Source organism: Scatophagus argus, chromosome 5 (assembly GCF_020382885.2).
Source record: "Scatophagus argus isolate fScaArg1 chromosome 5, fScaArg1.pri, whole genome shotgun sequence".
Lineage (NCBI taxonomy): Eukaryota > Metazoa > Chordata > Actinopteri > Scatophagidae > Scatophagus > Scatophagus argus.
Genome location: NC_058497.1, coordinates 23,333,925 through 23,352,548, shown reverse-complemented (window position 1 = coordinate 23,352,548; position 18,624 = coordinate 23,333,925). Strand labels below are relative to the sequence as shown.

The 18,624-nt window shown below is 43.2% G+C and overlaps 1 protein-coding gene across 2 annotated transcripts in view; it reads left to right on the top strand.

The window, feature by feature from the left end:
* The window catches only part of cdon (cell adhesion associated, oncogene regulated), a 30,143-nt gene extending 28,343 nt beyond the window's left edge, over window positions 1–1,800 (top strand). For both annotated transcript variants that reach the window (XM_046389782.1, XM_046389783.1), the window contains exon 19: window positions 1,154–1,800. In XM_046389782.1, coding sequence (XP_046245738.1) covers window positions 1,154–1,308 — 155 coding nt within the window. In that variant the 3' untranslated portion in view covers window positions 1,309–1,800. The remainder of the gene's footprint in view (window positions 1–1,153) is intronic.
* Window positions 1,801–18,624: the final 16,824 nt, after the last annotated feature.

The following is an 18,624-nucleotide window of genomic DNA, read 5'->3' as shown; positions in this document are numbered from 1 at the left end:
TTTTTAGTCCTGGTTAGACATTTGAATTTCCTGTTTATTTCACAAAGTTTAGAATCAAAAGTAATTTTTGAAACTTTTTTTTTTTTTTGTTTGTTTTTTTGATCTTTGAATCAGCACAGGGACTGACGTTATTCCCCTCAACGTGGCGTCCTTTTTTTCCATTAGTGTGATCGGTGGATCAGTGATACAGTCTGTTATTGTAGTGGAACAGGATCATAGAGAGACTAAATTAGTCGTGTTTTTAAATGTCTTCTCACTGCAATGTCTTTTAATGTTTGGATGGCAGTAGCGTCTCTTAATGGTGGCTTGTGTCCATTGCATGTCATGATAACAGTAGGACTAATGCAGAACAACATAATCACATCAGACTGGCTAATGGCTTCTACAACATGTTGAATATATTGGCTGCATGGCACCATGTGACTTCAAACACAGACAATTACAGGCACAGTTTGATGTGTTGTAGAGTATTTGCTTTCTTGCCAGGAGTCAAATGACAGAATTAGCGCCACTCGCATGTCTGTTCGATAAATATGAGGCTCCAGCCAACAAGCACTTAGCTCACCTTAAAAACCGATGAAGTCTTAAATAATTTCATGAAGTTTTGTTATCGTCCTGAGGGGCAGCCAGCTGAGACTTCAGAAAATCACTTCTCCCAGCCAAGAGAAAGTCTGGCACTTCCGTCATTTTTAAATCCTGTTTTTGGTCCAAATTAAATATGACGTAACATGTTAATTAGTGATATTTTAAAGTTTATATCTTTCAATAGAGCCAGGTTAACCGTTTCCCTCCAGTTTCCAGCCTCTCTTGGCTGTAGTTTGAAATTTACCATAGCAAGTGGTATATCTGGGCAAGAAAGCCAGTGAGCATTTGTCCCAAAATGTGGAACTATTCCTTTATGACATGAGAGCTACAAAGCAAATTCCCAGTGTTTAAGTGAAAACATTTCCCTCCATGACCCTTATGTTTAAAACTATTGTGAAATCTCAAAGTTCTTTGTCTCCATGCCATCCTAGTAAGTTTTTATATCGTTACCAATCCCCATGTTGTACGCAGACAAACCACAAATTACACTGTGGGCCCAGAATCTGTTCCTGTCTCTTTTAATAAGAAGTATAAACCAAAGTCTGTCCCTCGTTCTTTCTCTGTGCAGCTGAGGAGGAGCTGGAGTGCGTGGACACGGAGGGGCTTGTGGTGTGCTGGGAGAGTCTTGGCCTGCCAGACTTGGACTGTGACGAAAAGCCTGGGTGGATCTCCAGCAGCAACCTGGCAGGAGAGCTGATCCAGCCCAGCCCGCAGGAGGTCTGAACGCAGCCCACACGCAAAACAGACTGTTCTGCAATGTGGAGAGTTCAGAGAAACCAGACAGAGACTGGATGAGAGACAGTGGTGGAAATATCACAGAGGAAGGACGAGGACCAGTCAGAGACACTGCGTGTTACGGTGACGAGGACACGAGACCTTCAGTGGACCGAGTTGAGATGAGGAGAAACGGAAAGAGCAAAGAACACGTTGCTCAAAGGCAAACTGTGTCCCATTGGTGGGAAGACTCTTACAAAAGATCAGAAACTCTTTAGATGACTTATTTATTTTTTGTAGTAGTAAAATATTATTTCATATGAATGTATCTGTTTTAAAGGAAAAAAAAGTTTGTCTTTTATATTATTTATGCCTTTTTGGATGGTAAATACTTTTTATTTTTTGTTGTTTTGTTCCGCTGTGTTCCACTCAAGTGTGGAGATTAGCAATTGTCCGTGTAAAGTTTTGTATTAATATAAAGAGAAGATATGGAAGAGTAAACGACAGCCTTTTTTCACTGTCTTCCCTCCTCTTCCTCCGTGCGCAGCCTTCAATGAATGATTTGCAGAAGAGAATTTCCCAGCCTCGGTCCAAACCCATCGATATTTCTGGCAGGCCTTTGATGTGGCTCTGCGACGGGCTGTTCCACTGCAGTGACCCCTGAACGGGGTGAACACTCCCTTCACTGTTCAGATTAAGGCTTCTGCTCTTTGCTCCAGTGAATCCTTGATAGCTCATCGCTTTACACAGAATGCACTGTTGACCTGCTGGCCCCAATCTGTTCGAGAAGTGGAGTAGTTCCATTAAAACGAAAGTGTTAAGCGTGAGCAGCCGTCTTTCCGTGTTAAAAGTTCTCTGCGTCCACTGACTGAAGATGAGATGACACGGATGAAGTTTATCTGATCCGGTGAAGCTCTGGTGTCACATGGAAATCAGTCTAAATCACTAACCACTCAGTTCACCCTGAGCTGAGCTTAGAGCCGACAAAGCAGATTGTGATTGTAATCCCAGTTAGTTAATTTTATAACTTTTATTTTTTTTAATTTAAGAAACTAAATAAAACTAAAACTATCTGCATGGCTGGGTAACACAAGGGACTGTGAGGCAAATATAATCATTTGTGATTTGGGCGAGCTGACCCTTTTAAGTAGTCACAAAATGAGATGATTAGTAAAAATGACCATCTGTCCCAGTTTAATGACATTACAGTCGATGATTTCTGGGAACTGAGTGTACAGCTGCCTGCCGCACAGAACGGACAGTGGAACAATAGAAACGGGAGAAGGGAGAGATGAAACAAGTGGTTCTGCAGCCAAAAGTCACCGTGTGATTTAACAGCATGCTGCAGATAAGTCGTTCAAAAAGCAGTTGTAATATACCGATCTCAGGTTTCAGCCTGCATTAGCCGAACCCACTTTATGAGGGCTTAAACCCTCCATTGGTTTTAAAATAATCTCAGTGGTGTGCAGGCTGATTGGAGTTGATAGGATTGCAGAAGCCAGATGACAGGGCTGGCTGTGCTTCACTGAGGATGACTGTGGTGCAGGCCTTCCCTGCCTGGTGCCTGTCTGCCTGTGTTTGTGCCAGAGTCGACTCCCGCCGCTCAGGCCCTGGCTCGCCTGGCATCTCTCCTCCCCCTGATGGTATACGGGATATTCCTGGCACCCAGATTTGCTCGCCTTCTGCCGAGGCGTGGCATAGCGTCTTCCGGCTGTTATTTTTAGTCTCGATGGAGACTGGCAGCATTTGTTCAGTTGACTTGACTTAAACTCGGTTCCTTCCCAGGAATAGCCTGCCTGAGCTTCTCAGCTTTGTTTCAGATGTGCACTGATTTGTTTCTGAGGTGGGAATCCAAAGCAAAAAAAGCGTCTGACTTTTCTCTGCACAGTCTCATCAAGTTCCCTCTCATCTTTCTGTGCAGTAGCTCACTCGAGTGTCCATTATGATTCCTTTGCTGCCTTCAGAAAGAGAAAAAGGAGCAAAACAATGGGTAGGAAATGAAGCTGGAAACTAAAGAGAAACAGTCCGGGGGCGGGAGAGGGGATGCTGACAGATGCAGGCTGGGCTGATGAGGAGAAGATAAGGGCAGAGTTGTCTCTAAATGAGCTGCTTCTCCATCTCCCACGTCTATCAGTCGGCACTCTCCCTCAGCTCTGCCCTGCGCCCTCCACCCACGCAGCTACACCCCTTCATTAAGGAGCCCATGGGAACAAGAAAGCTCATTGTCCGCCCTGGAATTTCTGCTCCTTGCTGCAGAGCCGACCTGTTAACGCCAGTCCCTCTCCCCTCCGCCCACCATTCTTCCTCTGCGTCCCTTCTCCAGCACGCCCTCAGTGAATGCAAGTCTTATGAATCGGGCAGTGTGCTGTTAACTTACTTGATTCAGCCTTGGGCGGTTTTATCCTTGAGATGTCACAAACTACAAGTGAAGCATGTTGTGGTTGGATGAACTCCAACAGCATTCCCGTTGGGTCCCTGCAAATGATGAGCTCATATGACTAATAATCTGTATGTTCCCTCAAGGATACCTGCTATTTATTTGGTATCGGGCTCCTGATGCATGAGGGTGTCACACAGCCAGCACTTAGCTTTCATTCAAGTTTCCATGCTGATGTAACCACAATATTTGTAGACTGCACCTGTTGAACATAATCAGGGGGAAAAACAGAAACACTGTGTCGTCTTTATCCCAGCTGCTTCAATTTAACTGCCCCCATTTTCTCCCTGTGAACGGGACCTGCTGACAGGACCAGCAGAACAGAACAGAAATGACTGATATTCACACGAGTCAGAGGAAACTCTGGAAGACACACTTGCTGAAAAATAAATCAGCTGTGTAGTCATTTTTATTCACCAAGTGCTCTGGGATATCAGTGCACAGATATGAGTAATGTATTGTTTATTTTATTTGGGTGAATTATGTAAGACGGCGTTTGTTTTGTGCACAAGGATTTCCTATCGAGGTGTCTGTCAGTTCAAAGAAGCTAAAATGTTCCCCAGAAATTATTCAGGAACGAGAGCTTGTGCCCGCAAGCGAAGTACTTTAAAACGTTGAGATGTGTCAGTCTGCTCTGGATGTGCCACAGTCTCTCGCTCTGTCGAAAGTGACAGCACACAGTAGTTAAAACAAGCAGCGCAGTCTAATGTGCTTAAAGAAAGAAAAACAACACAGCAGGCGGGCTATTAGGATTAAGCAGAAACAGTAATGAGCAATTTATTTCAAGAAAAACAAACAAAAAATAGTCCTGTCTAATGAACCTGTGATCCAGATGGCTTTAATAATCAACACAGTAAAGGACTGGTTAAGTATTTGAAATGGAAACCACAAACTCAGGTGTCACGCTTCGTAACTTTATACAACTCCAAAGACTGCGGGACACAATAACAGTCTTTCACTGATCAAAATGTTTCGCTGTGCATTACAGGCCGGTCTGGTGCAGAAAAGTCTGTACAGCCAAGAGACATATTCTCACGTTAGGTTGTCATTTGATAAAAAATTTGTTACACAACATGTTTATTGGACTGCGGATGAACCAACTCCTTAAAGCAGATGTTTTGAAGTTACACACAGCAAATCTTAAAAGCTGACATGAGACTCATGTTAACAAAATACACCAGAGAGCTTGTCATCAGTCGTCCTTTACATCCAGCCGGGTGAAGTAGAAAGTTATCCTGGCCCCTTCGTCTGTGTCATACAAAGCCTGGCACGTGTACGTCCCCTCTGCGTCCCTCTTCAGCTCCTCTATGACTAAAGCAGAGGTGTTGACGGGGACCAGCATGTGGCCCAGGCTGCTGGACTGAGACTGCAGCTTCGGTCCCTGTCCGTAGTTGTAAGCTAGTGCTGCGTTGCTATCAGTTCCCGCTTTGGTGAAGCCCCAAATGAAGATGGTGGGCATGGTGGAACCACAGTCCAAGGTGACTGAGCCTCCCACTGTCGCTGTAGCATGGGAGCGAATGTACTCCACCTCCTCGGGGTCAAGTATCTCCAGACCTGCAATACAAGACGGCCGGAGTCAGTTACTATTACTGTAAGGAAAGAAAAGCTCTCGAGTCGTTTACATCGATAGAAACAACCTCTACAAGCTCAGTATTGACAGAGGTTTATTAGTGAGTGTCTTCAGAAAAGTTTTACAAGACCTCACAGTTCGTTGGGAATGGACTGCGTCAGCACTCGAGGATGAACAACGCATAATTAAACACACTCATAGTTTATCTGCCTCTGGCCTATTTGATTGGGTTTTATGGCCCTTCCTTGGCTGTGCTTAGCAATTTGACATAATAATGACAGCCGTTTGTGATCGAGAGCAGATCTACTCGCCCGGACTTGTCTCCAATTCAACATCTTTGTTGTTAAAGTAAGCCAAAATGCAGCGAGTCTTTACCTTGCAGAGGAAGAGCCAGCCAGCAGAGGAGCAAACAGAAATAAGGAATCATCATCAGGCTCCCTGTGGTGCCACAGCGCTTCAGCTGGAAATCTCCTATCAAGAGGCTATTTAAAGCCTATCACAGTGGTGAAAGAGTGTCTTCTCCGGTCCACAGTGCTGTACACACTGAGAGTGACTGAGCAAGGCTGAGGGACCGATGGAGAATTCTTTCAAACTACGCTGGATTCACTTTGAATTATTCATCAATGCTTCCACCTCCCCAGTGTTGCTCCATTTTGCCTGTCTCTCCAGCTCTCCACTCATGACTGGGCTAATGGATAGACCTGAGAGTGAAAGGTGTAGGGTGTCAGGATGATGCCATCGCTTCATATATTATTGAATAAACTGGCGCAGATAGCCTTTTCAGAAATTCCATCACTTCCAACGTGAAATGAAAACCAGGGCCCGGCAAGGTCGGAAAATCTGCGCCGAGGCTCCCGCACAAACACCTGCAAGTTATTATTTGCCCTGTGAGAGGCATGGAGCCCGAATAAAATGAGCTAATTCATGTCATCTACTGATAACCAGTTTTGTCATGACTCTCTGGATGGCGTTGTGTCGTCTGGAAGCTCAGACAAGTGTGGATCATTGAAGCAGTGCACATAGACGCTTAAAAATGCATGGGTTTTTGCATAATTCACATATGGATATTAGTCCCCAAAATCCTTAAGTGCTTGTTGAAGTAGGACACTCATGCAAGTATCTCTGTTGCAATGAAAGAAACCTCTGTTTAAGACTGGATTTAGGAGGAGACAAGCAGCGAGCATCATTAGTGGTGCCACACAGCAGCTGCCAGTAAAAACTTCCAGAGACTCTGACTGGTTTTTGGCCCTGCTAGCTGCAGCAGAAGAAGCTGAAGCTGAGCAGTGCGGCCCTGCAAGCGGGACCATAAACCTGCTCTTACTGGAGGCAGCCTCAGACTAAGGAAAAAGCTCTAATTAGTAAGGACTTAGTGTTCAGCTCTTTTGGTGGGGGAGAGGAGCACTATATTTAGAAGGCTGCTGGAAGACAGACAGATGTAATAAAAATATAAAACAACATGGTTTCTGAGGGAAGGATGGACTGGCAGATGGAGTATAGAGATGTGTCAGAGAAACTCTGACGAGCTAGTAAACACATTGCACAATTATGCTTCTGATAAAATGCCGAGAAGTACACTACAACGGAAAATATTGACCCGAAGACCAAATGTTTGCAAATGAGCAGCAACATGAGCGGAAGCCAGTAAAGAGGGTCAGTAAGAAGACTGCTAAGAGTTTAAGAGGAGTTTATACCAGTGTAGCAGTCCAAAGGGTGTGCAATAGTTCTTGTTTTCCTGCAGAAAATACAGCAGAGAAAGAGTTCAAGAGTAGTTAACACATTTGGGAGACTTTTAACTTCTTGTTTTCTTTTGGAAAGAAAAATCAACTTGTTAGAAGGCAGTTTTAAGTCATTTGCACTCCACTCGTTGGCAGCCTCTCAGTCTACAGTCTGTCAGAAATCCATCCCGTTCTTTAGTAAAATAATTTGTCTTTTGTTTATAAAGTCAAAACACACTTTTAAATGATTGCCATTAAAGTAAAGGGAATAACTCGGCTTGATACCATAACCAGCTGTTATGATGTGGCCGAGGTGGCATGTGATGACACCTGAGTGAGTCCCATCGCTGAAGAGGAAATGTTGGAAATGGTTGAAAGCTCTGGGAAACCATAACTAAGGTGACTTTCCATTATGAAGAGAAATTAATGTTAGCATTTACATTTGTGTCTTGGATCTGATCAGAATGAAGTATTGAATAAACAATAAAATTGTGCTCAATATAATACATTCATTCTGTGCACAGTGAAAATGCAAGCCCATGCCAGTACAGCTCAGCCGCTGACACAACCATGGCACAACCGGCATCCAGCTGCTGCACCAGGCCATAGTATCCAAGCTATGACAAAGGAGAGGAGGTATGATTTGTCATTAATGGGACCAATAAGTCCTGCTATGTTGGAGTAAGAGCTGACCAAATTCTTTACTGGTGAAGCACATCCTTTTTAAGAACTGCAGTGCTGAACACAAGGGCCTGCCACATCTGCTGGCTGCCTGCCTGATTTGCTGCCTGGCTGCTTGCAACTTTTGAAAAAAAAAATGGGAAGGAAGAAGACCAGGCGACTGGAAAATGTGAGTCGTTGAAAAACAAAATGTTTTGGATGGTGGTCGATGTGGGGGGAGAGTTAACGACAAAGGGAAGGTTGCATCTTATCTGGACCCTCTTAGGCCTGTAAAAGCTTTCAGGTGCAGTGCCCCATTGAGCGGATCTGGCCAGGCCAAGCGTGAGCGACTTTTTCTGTTCTTGGCAGCAGATGAGAGAACCGAATCAGGCCCAGATAGCTGGGACTATATAGGGATCTGGGTAACACATTATTGCCACCCCAACATGTGCCACCCGCCCAGACTGAGCACTTGGCAACGCTACACTTTATGTGAGAGCAAAGCTTGCAAAACAGGTGGGTTTCCATGAGTGTGCCCTATGATTAGATCAGTCATTAACCGCTGGTATTGTCGAAAGCAAAGCTAACCTCTCATTTCTGAGGACCACCTGTATTGGAATTTGTTGCTAAAGCTGAACAGCAGATGAATCTCTGGATGAGAGAATAGTCTGTGTTGGCATGCAGTGTGAGGGTGTGTGTTTCCACTTATCATCTAATGAGATTCTGATTTTATTTTGTTTTCCTTTATTTTCACAGTGCTGTACAGCCACTGTGTCTGTTTTATTCTCATAGTCTAGAAGTATTTTAGTTGCCCGGTGTCCAGCAATGTTAACCTCGTATTTGTGTGTTGCTGTCCTCTGTGCCTGTTGTTCTCAGACTTGAGTTTCTTACATCTCAAGCTGGCTGCAGCTGGGAGGTTTCCTCCTTCTCCTCCTCCTCCTCCTCCTCCTCCTCCTCCTCCTCCTCCTCGCTGCTTTTTCTTCAGTTGACAGTTATGTCAGGGACCACACATTGAGGAGGTGGAGCGAGACTGTTGCACTATTCTTGTAGACAGGCTAACATATATTAGCCAGCCTACCGTATATTTCTGCTCCATCATCATTTATCTGCCAGGCAGGCAGAACGGAGGTAAGCAAGGCTCTGCAGAGGCATGTGCTCGTAAAGCACAGAGGCCCACCTCCCTTGACCTCCATTTCCCTCAAGCCTCACTCGTCTCGTAGCTTCAGACCTCACCATGCCTGCCTCCTCTGCAGAGGGCTCCCTGTTGGGCCTGTACCTTAATCTCAGCACAGAACACAGCCACAGATGACTGGCCTTGGGACAAAGGCTGCAGGAAGGGGCCCCATCTCCTCAACTGAGCCCCAGGAGTACGCAGGCACAAAATATTGTTTCACAGAGGAGCTGTGCATGACCTCTGCAAGGCTGCAGCCACGCAAAACTTGTTTTCATAATAACACGTAAGTTCAATGTGGTGCTAGAATCAGGTTTTCTTACAACAAGTGATATACTACTGTCTAACAAGGTAATTAATGTTCTATAAAATGTCGTTATAATGTTCAACTACTACTTCAAACTACTTCCTGTTAGCCAGCTGGCTGCAGCGACATATTAACCACACAGACGTTTAGGCTTCCAACAGAGAAAAACATTCTGTATGTATATTACTATTTTACTATTAATTCTCAGAAACTTTACAGAAGCCAAACAATGTTCAGTGCTACGAAGTGCTGGACAAAGTGAACGAGTGTCCTCAGATGAAAATAAATGCTGCTCAAAAACAAACGCTCTGCTCTGCAACATGGTTTTGTAAGATTTGTTCTGATTTTGTTTTGGATAAGCTGAACTGGTTTTCAAAGGCCAGAGATGAAATTGCTCTCACAGCAAAACTACTGTGGATTTGATGATCACTTGCACTGCACAAATCTTGCTTTATACCAAGTCCTCCTTTAGTTCCATCTTTAGTGTTGACATCTTGTGTTTCTTAAAACCAGAAGAAAAATCTGTCATCGGTGAAAGATTATTTAACTCGTTCCCAATTAAAATCAACTTGTGTAAACAATTTACTTGAATCAAGTGTTGTTCTCTTGAGACTAGTGGAAAGATCTGCTTATTCTGCCTTGTTTCAAGATGTTTACACTAACATGGTCCTGTAACGAGAGAACCCGCACTGGATCGAACAGGAGCTGTCACTACACTGAAAAAGGATTTATTTAGGTTTCAGAAGGCTGAAGTGTTAAGATTCAGGGTGCTGCTAAGCAGGATCTGACTGTGGTCATTTTTTGCAGCGTGCTGGTCTGAGAGGAGCTTGCGACATGCTAGGTTGGGTATGTAAACCACAGGAGTACTGAGGGCCTGGCACTCTCCCCTCTCGCGAAGCAGAAAGCAGGTCCATGTCAGGGAACGTGTGTGAAGTCCTGGACGAGCTGACCTGGAAAGAGCCAGATGGGGATTGGGGTTTAAGCACCAGAGAGGCCTTCTGCAAACAACATATGGAAAGGCTTTGGCGGCTAATGTAGCGTGGAGTATTTATGTACTGAGTGCAGACTTTGACCACTGTCCATCAGGATCGGGGAAGCAGATATGCCACATACGGCCACAACCCCTGCAACCATTTCCACAAGACCACCTCGCCTACCCCCAACACCGCCCCCCTCTCCAGCCTTTCTCCCCACGGGACCCTCACACTGCTCCTGGTTCAGCTGTTTAGTGTACAGTAGCTCGTACCCACAATCCTCTCTGAGCAGGTGGTCTGTCATAGGCCTCTTTGTTTTCCAGAGTCTCCCCACGGCAGCTGAAGGCAGCGAACAAGAGGATCGTGCAATAATCCAGCACTTTCTCTGATTTAATTCATTTAGTCAGAGTATCATATCAGGTTGTTGGAGTGAGGCTGACACTGTGGTTTGCTCAATGAATATTTCATTTGGTGGTTTTACATACTGTATAGCCTATATTCAGTACAGGGCTGTACTGAAGGCAACAGTGACTACAGCAAGTTCTGCTTCATCGTTACAGCAAAATGAAGCATGTTCAGTGTCAAAGAGGACAGTAGAATTGATTTAAATGAATTCCTCTCAATCTTCATGGGGAGGTTTGTGTGGTTGTGAGGGCAGTCAAGTTCCGAAAGCTCAGAAACCAAATACCTGCGCTTGTTAAAGAAGAATCAGACGAACGTGTGATTTTGATGATTAACCTTTCAATTTTTCTCTCACAGACGTGTTGTCTTATATTAAATATTGGCCACGAAGCAATAATTTGTGTAAAATCGAATGCCTGCGTGTATCTCATGTATGTCAAAAAGCACTTAGTGTGTATTTAAAGTGAAACACCTTGAAAGCTTTTGTACACTGACTTTCATTGAGCTCTGAATTGAATAGAACTAACAGGAATGCAGAGAAGTTTGAAAAGCAGTTCAAAAAACCTGAAACTACAGCATGCTTTCAAAAGTGATCAGCAGTGATGTTAAGTGCACAGCATGTGACGTTGGAAAAAATGGAGTAAAACATGCAGGAACACAAGTGTTTAAATTGCTTTGGGCAGATGCTAACTTCATTTCTCTTTCTTCACTTCAAAACGACGTATTTCACTGTCACAGTGACCCTTGTTTTCTTCTTCAAACTGCAGCATTTGGGGGAACACTTTGTATTATTATCCAATTTATCACCAGATGTACGACAGTAAATCATCAGACTCTCCTCAACAGAAGCCAACCCCGTGGCATGTCGACGATTTGAATGTTGAGAAGTTTCCCTCAAACCAAAAATTAGCTTCAAAAATGCTTCAAACATGACAGTGAAATTACTATTTTGTTTCCACTTGTGTAATGGAGTTGTCGAACATGGTTTAACTCCTTCGTCTTCTAGAAAAAAATAAATAAATTCCTGTGTGTAATTTATGAGCGCACCACTAATTTGTGCAAGTGAGGGTGTGAATGTGCATTATGCTGGCTGGCACTCGCCGAATCGAGAGTGGCAGAAATTACAGTTGGAGAGGAAATCCTTCCAGCAGAGTTTCCCAGCCTCGGTCAGGATCGATAAAAATCATTAGAAACTTGTTCCATTTGCCTTATATGCAGGATGTCACACTGAAATTCGCAGGACAAGTTGACTATAATTATGGACTCATGTGAATTTTTGGACCTAATAACATGTCCTCATGCCAGAAAATGTTTAAACCTTCAAGGAATAAATATATCTCTAATCTATAGAGACATCAGGGAACCAGCTATGATCTCAGTTCTTTTATGTGCATGCTGCTAGCTAATAATGTGTATTATTACCCCACCCGTCTGTTCACTCAAGTCTGAACCGGTCCAACTGAGCTTCCTTCATGCTGACATTTTCATAAAATCCTGCTGATGCTGTTGCTGTGACCTTTTTTTTAATTTTTTTTTTTTTATTTTAAAGCAGAGTGAACAAAAAAATTGCCATCTGCCATTCAGGCTTCATAGTCACTTTGAATGGATGAAAGCAAACTTACATGTTCACCATGTTTTTAAGAAATGTCGCCAACATACCGGAGAGAGGGAGACTGTGTTTCATTGGCTTTATTTTAAACTGAAACAGAATGCAGAAAAATGTGTGGCCCTCATGCTTAAGTGTTGGTCCTGTCTACGACTGCAACAGTTCAGGTCCTCAGTGTTTGTCATGTTTGTCATTATCTACTGTCTCACGTATACCACAACGCCCAAAATGGAGATGAAATTGCCTTTACAACATGAAGAAAGAGGATATTTCTTTCTTGGAACTCTCCAGAACTGCCCTCCTCTTCTATCTGGTTGAATGATGTTTTCTCTCAGCCATAAATAAATAAACTTCTCTCTCAAGGGAGCCACGTATGGTTTCTTCATCTTGTGGAGACTATTTATTGAGTGTTGCGATAAGCTGTCAAACATTCCTCCAGACTAAGAATCAAATCTCTGGTTTGTTTACTGTCATGTAGAACAGAGCAGGTACAAAAGCAGCACATCAATTTTCTCTGAGCCCATACAAGGCTGATATGACTAACTGTGTGTCAGCACATACAGCTCGCAGCACTTAATGGAACCTGGAAAAATTGTGTGGACAAGTCGTGCTTTCACAGAGTTTTATCTGAAAAAGCTGTTTTGGATCACGGTAAGTAAAGTCAGTCAAGTGATAAGTTGTTTTCAAGTGGCCCTACAGTATGAGGCTAAGAGCTGACCACAGAGCTTTCAATACATTTTTTAAATTAATATTTTCTCTTGAAGACTGACTGTTACTTTCACCCAAGACCTGTACGTGACGAATTTAAAAAAAATTATGTTTAATGAGCAACAAACTTTCTTGCAGGCTTTTATAACTGGGCTGGACAGTCCGTCTCAAAGAGCCCAGATGTTTCCATGTAAGACGAAAGGTAAAACCCACCACCACCACCACCTCTTCCCGTCTTTCTGTTTCCTTCAGCTACTTTACAGGCCTTTAAAATGGATACTTTTCTCATTCTGAAGTGGTTTCTGCCTTTTATATGGAGGAGGTCACGAGAGCTTTTTGGGTGGGAAAGGTGATTGTAGAGAGGTCAGTAATTTTGTTCACGTAACTGCTGCTTTTGTTCCACTTCCCATTATTTGTAGCCTATAAATATTACGAGTGGAAAGAAACTTGTGTTGTCACAGTTAGTGACTACCTGTGTGTATTACTTCCTTTAAAAAGCAATCTTTGAAATGGTGAGTGTCCTTTTCTTCTTTTTCAACATAAAAGATAATGCATGTGGACGATGTGCATGTAACTTCATCAGCAGCTCACGCTTGCACACAAATGACAACACGAAATTGTACATATGAAATCTGTTCTTTTGCAAAAGCCATGAAGTACTCAAGTCCAGGATTTTAAGTACTTGACTCAGACTTGAGCACTGTTGACTTGGACTTGGACTCAGACTTGTGCATTAAATACATCCAGATTTTTATTTTATTTTATGTAACACACCATAGTAATTTGGCAAAAGATAACATCTACGTTAAGTTCAATACTATACAATAATATATTTGGACTGGACTGACTTGTACTTCACTAGGATCAGTAGTGGACTCAGTCTGGACTCGGATTTGACTTAGACTCGAACACAGGGGACTCGAAACTGGACTCGGACTCAAAGTTTGGTGACTCGACTACAACGCTGCCAGAAGCTCATACCTCTTTACACACCATGAAGCCACTGACGCCGTCACCATACGATCATATGCCTCCATTGACACATTCAGCAGCCACGTGAACAAACACCAACAAACATAAGCAGCAACATATTTCGAGTGCATGGCCTGTGACCTGCGCGGAGTGGCCCAAACCTGCGACAGGCTGTATCACACTCATGTAAGTGTTCCTGTCTGGCTGCGTGGTTTTTGTAAGGTAAAGACATTAAAGCATTACATTTTTTTTTAAAAACAAACTTGAACCCCGGAGTGCCTTCCCCATCTGGAAGCAGTAGAGGGCTTGTCTAAAAGATAGAAACGATATGAATCGCTGCTGGCAACTCGAATGTCCAGTCTGGGATCAATTACATAGACAGCATTCAGAGAGGGAGAGCAGGGGAGCACAGAGTCGATATCGTGGTCTGCTCCAGCACCCCCCTCACCCCCCCAACACACACACACACACAAACACACACGCTAAACAAACTCCTCTGTGACCTGCAGCTCGTGTGCACAGTTCCCAGTGTCTGCTTACGGATTGGCTGAGACCGCAGGATGAAATGTTCCCGCCCCGCTCGCGCGCTGCGTTTAACAAGCGACTGATGGCAGTTCCAGATGAGGCCACTCTCAGCCAGCTGCTCTGTCATGTGGGCTGGAGCAAGACGTTCTGCTAGGATCAATGGGAAATGCTGGTTGTCTCGTTTGCGTCTCTGCGTAGATTTATAGCGTGAAAAAATCGCATAAAAACCTGCTAGTTATTCACTTTTCAAAGATTGTTTCCCTGCTTTATGTTCGGTGTCCAAGTTTGTCTAACATTTCTTTACCCAGAATTCATGTGGTTCAGCACCATGAAAACATCTGCCTAGCAGTCTCAACGAAATGCATTGTGGGACGCTTAAGTCGGAGGGGAGGAGGGTCGTAATGGAATGAATATGAATAACACAAAGTTAAAACAGACCAGGAGTGGAGAATGGGAGAGAGACAAAAGGATTTAATAGGATCCAGACTGTTTTGAGCTCTTGCTGTTTCAAAGGGAGACGCTGCCATATGCACGACTGCACTCGCTGTGTTTGCTGGAGACCTGAGCGGGCAGCGACAGGCATTCAGAGCTTTACGAAAGGTCACAGCAACACCTCCAGTCCTCCATAACCTTTTTAGGGTCAAGCTTCAATTCACAAATAGTGCTGGACCTCACCTCATGTGGCCCCATTAAACTGCATGGAAACGGCCTGCTCTGTGTCTCCCATTACCACCACACATGTAAATACACACAGCGGCTACTGGCTGGACGTTACACATCACTGCACGGTGATATTTGGATATTATACTTAGTTTTTGGGTTTTTTTTTTTAAGAAAATAGTATTTAATGTTATAATTATAAAGCAAAAGCTATAAATCAGCTATCCGGCGTCTGTCATTAAACCTGTGTTGATTGTATTTTGATGACAGAATTTTTTGGAAGTTTTTTGACTTAATTTCTTACTGTGTTAAATGTTTATTTATATTAACTTACCGTACCTGTTGATTACACATTTTTCAACATGGTTATTTTAGAAATCATTTATAATTAATCTTTTAACTATAATTAGTAAAATATTTGAATGTTTTTTCTTTTTTTTCTGGACCAGTGGTTAATTCTATGAACAGATGAAAAATATATGTGAGCACTAAGCCAAGACTAAACAATTTTGAACAGGATTACGATGCCAGCATGCCACCCAAAGGGCTGTTTACACAAAATCTGAAAAAAATGTAGGATTTGCCAGCTTTTGAAAGACATCTGGAGTCTGATTTGAATATTTTTCACTGGTGTTTTTCCTTCTTCTGCCTGTCAGTGAGTGAGTCACACCTGTGTTTTGCACTGAGCAAAGCTGCCCCTGAAATAAAGCAAAGGTGAATGACTGTGATCAGAGTAACTCTACTGCCATCTACTGTCTGCCACTGTTTTCTGTCGTGGAGAAACCTGAGCAGGAAGTGATCATTCTGACCACAAGGGAAAGGCAGGACAGCTATGTTTTTCTTTACACTACGTCATTCTTTTAAACTGACTGCAGTGATAATGAAGAGTGTAGAGCTGCTGTTTTTGTCACGATTCGGAGTAAATCTAAAGTATCACCGTCAGTAGTAGCTCACGTCTTTGTCTCATGGATTCTTTAGGTCTTTCAGGTAACTGCAACAGGTTCCTGGAGCTGATCATGTGAGAAAATCTCATCTTTACCTGCATCTTTGCTTGTATGATTTATTTCAGGTTATTCTTTGTCTAGAATTATTTGTCTAGCTTTAGTCGTACTGTTGAGATGTAAAACCATCCCATCCCAATGAGTGAGACAAAATTCATGCATTTGCTAGTTTGTTTTGATAAACACTCTGCTGTTAAGTGTGGTAATCACTGACTGCCCAACTAAACATCACCTTAACTCACCTCCCACATGGACCTCATCCAAGAAAACAAACTGTTCATCTGCTGCAGAGAACTGGACACATGAGTACTTAGGTGTGCCAGCAGCCTCGATTGCAACTCGCACAAGATTGTGGAGATTAGATCGACTTTAACAAGAACGCAGATGCTCATCTCCCCACTTGTTAATCAGCAATAATAACTTCTGCACACATCCGAGTTGATTAACCACATCAAAACCTTAAGGCTGGTTGATAACACATAAAGATGCTTTTCCTGCCTCAACACTGGAAGCTCAAACATATCTCAGCATCCATCACTGCTTGGTCTTCCTCCCCCTTTTCTTCCCACTTTGTCATTTCTGCATCTGTTGGCTGCCCTCCTTCAAGCACCTGCATGAATTCAAAGTTCAGGGCAAGATGAAAACATAATTGTGGCTGACTGTGGCCATCTGGGAAACCACCTGTTTCAGATACTGATTCTGTGCATTGGTGCTTGCACCAGCCGCCGCAGAAGCCACTTCTCCCCAATTAAAATGATGCTCTCACCAAAAGCACAAACATGCACACCACTGTCAGACCGTCAGACTGACTGAACAAACAAACAAATCTGCACACGGCTGCTGGTTATTAGATTATTCAAGCTATTTATCAGTGTCAGCCGCTGATGCATCATCGCTTTGTTTTGTGCTTCACAGCAATCTCAAGTGGATGCATCTCTGTTTGAGGTGCTTAGGATTATTACTGGGAATGACATTATTGTATCTAAAGCACTGCTGCAGTGTTTCAGTGTCGTATGTAGCTTCATTGCGGTTTCAGTTTGTCTACAATGAGTATCAAGTCCAGTATTTGACATGCACATAAGTTCTTATCTTGCTTTGTATGTTTTGTGTAATGTATTGTGTGCATGTGGTGCACAGCCTTTTCTGCAACAGCAAATATCATTACATTATAAGTGAAATCCGGCAAGAAATATAATTTCAACAATATCTTATGCAAAATACATGTGCTGCATACATAATAGCCTCATTCATGTGAATTTAATATGAGAAAACAGCTTGAGGATGTGTGATACTTTTGTACAAGACAACTTTAGAGCATTAGAGCACGAGCTTTTGTCTTTCAAGCACATGGTGTTCTCAGGAACCCTGTTGGTAGAAAATGCAGGTGAAGGACTTGACTTCCTACATTGCCACACACAATGGCAGACCTAATGTTTGTCACCACGGAAACCATTCGTTTCTTGGCAACATTTGCTGCCGACTCTTAAAATCAAATCTAATGATGGGATCTCAGTCGTCGATGAAATGAAGAATGTTTGCGAGCAAAATGCCGACAAAGGCTTTGGCGGTGTGAAAAAGCACGAGTGAGAGGGAACATAATGATGAGGTACAGAAAACTTCTGTGCCCCTACGCAAGGGGTGTGCACAAAACTTCCTGCAGCAGGTGCTGACAGATAACTTTATAAAGACAAAAAAAAAAAGAAAGAGAGGCATTCGGGCTCGAATCCTGCCATCTGTAATACTCCTGAATGACAAGAGTGAAGAGGACTAACAAGCGCCTCCATCATGAACTGTTAACCTGCAGCAGCAGCAGCATGCAGCTGTAGCCGAGCCACAAGTTGTAGTATTTCACCCACTCAGGCTGACCTCTGCACCGCTCAGACTGTTGCATTTTTAATTAATCGTTTAACCAAAACTGTTCAGCATGAAGAGATGAAGGATGATCCTCCCAACTACCACTGTCTCCATCTGTACATATTATCTATCTGCTATGTACATTTAAAGCTCTGTCATTATCAGCATTACTCTTATTTGGGTATTTTTGTTTCAAATCTCATTATTTGCACATGATGTTATTGAAGGTCCTCCCTTAAATACATCTCCCTGCTTATTTCTTCCCATCACATTCCCTAAGGGTAAACCAATTTACATTCTTGTTTTGCTCTTCAGATCCATGCCAGTTTCCATGACAACATAGTTTCACTTTTTCATCCTCTCTGTCTCACTCTCTCCATCGCCTGTTCTCTCGTTCCCCACTGCTCCTTTCTTATGTTCTCTTGACCTTCCTCCAGTGTGTCATTTTCTTTCCCTCCAAATACTGGGGTCCAAATTCCTCCTCTCCTCTCATTTCCCTCACCTAATTGAGCTCATTCCTCTGCTTGCCATACACCAGCAGAGAATAATGGACTCAGATGTAAAGTATCTCAGGGGGAGCACCGGTGGGATAGAATTCATTGCGTCTTTTAGCATTTTCATCATAAAATACAAATGCAGCATACTCTGCCTGTGGGCTGTTTTATTTCCTCTTAAATATCCCCAGGCTGGTCTATTTGGCAGGAGTGATGCCTGAAGCCTAAAATTACTGAATCAAAACACTGTGCAGCAGAATATTCTTCCC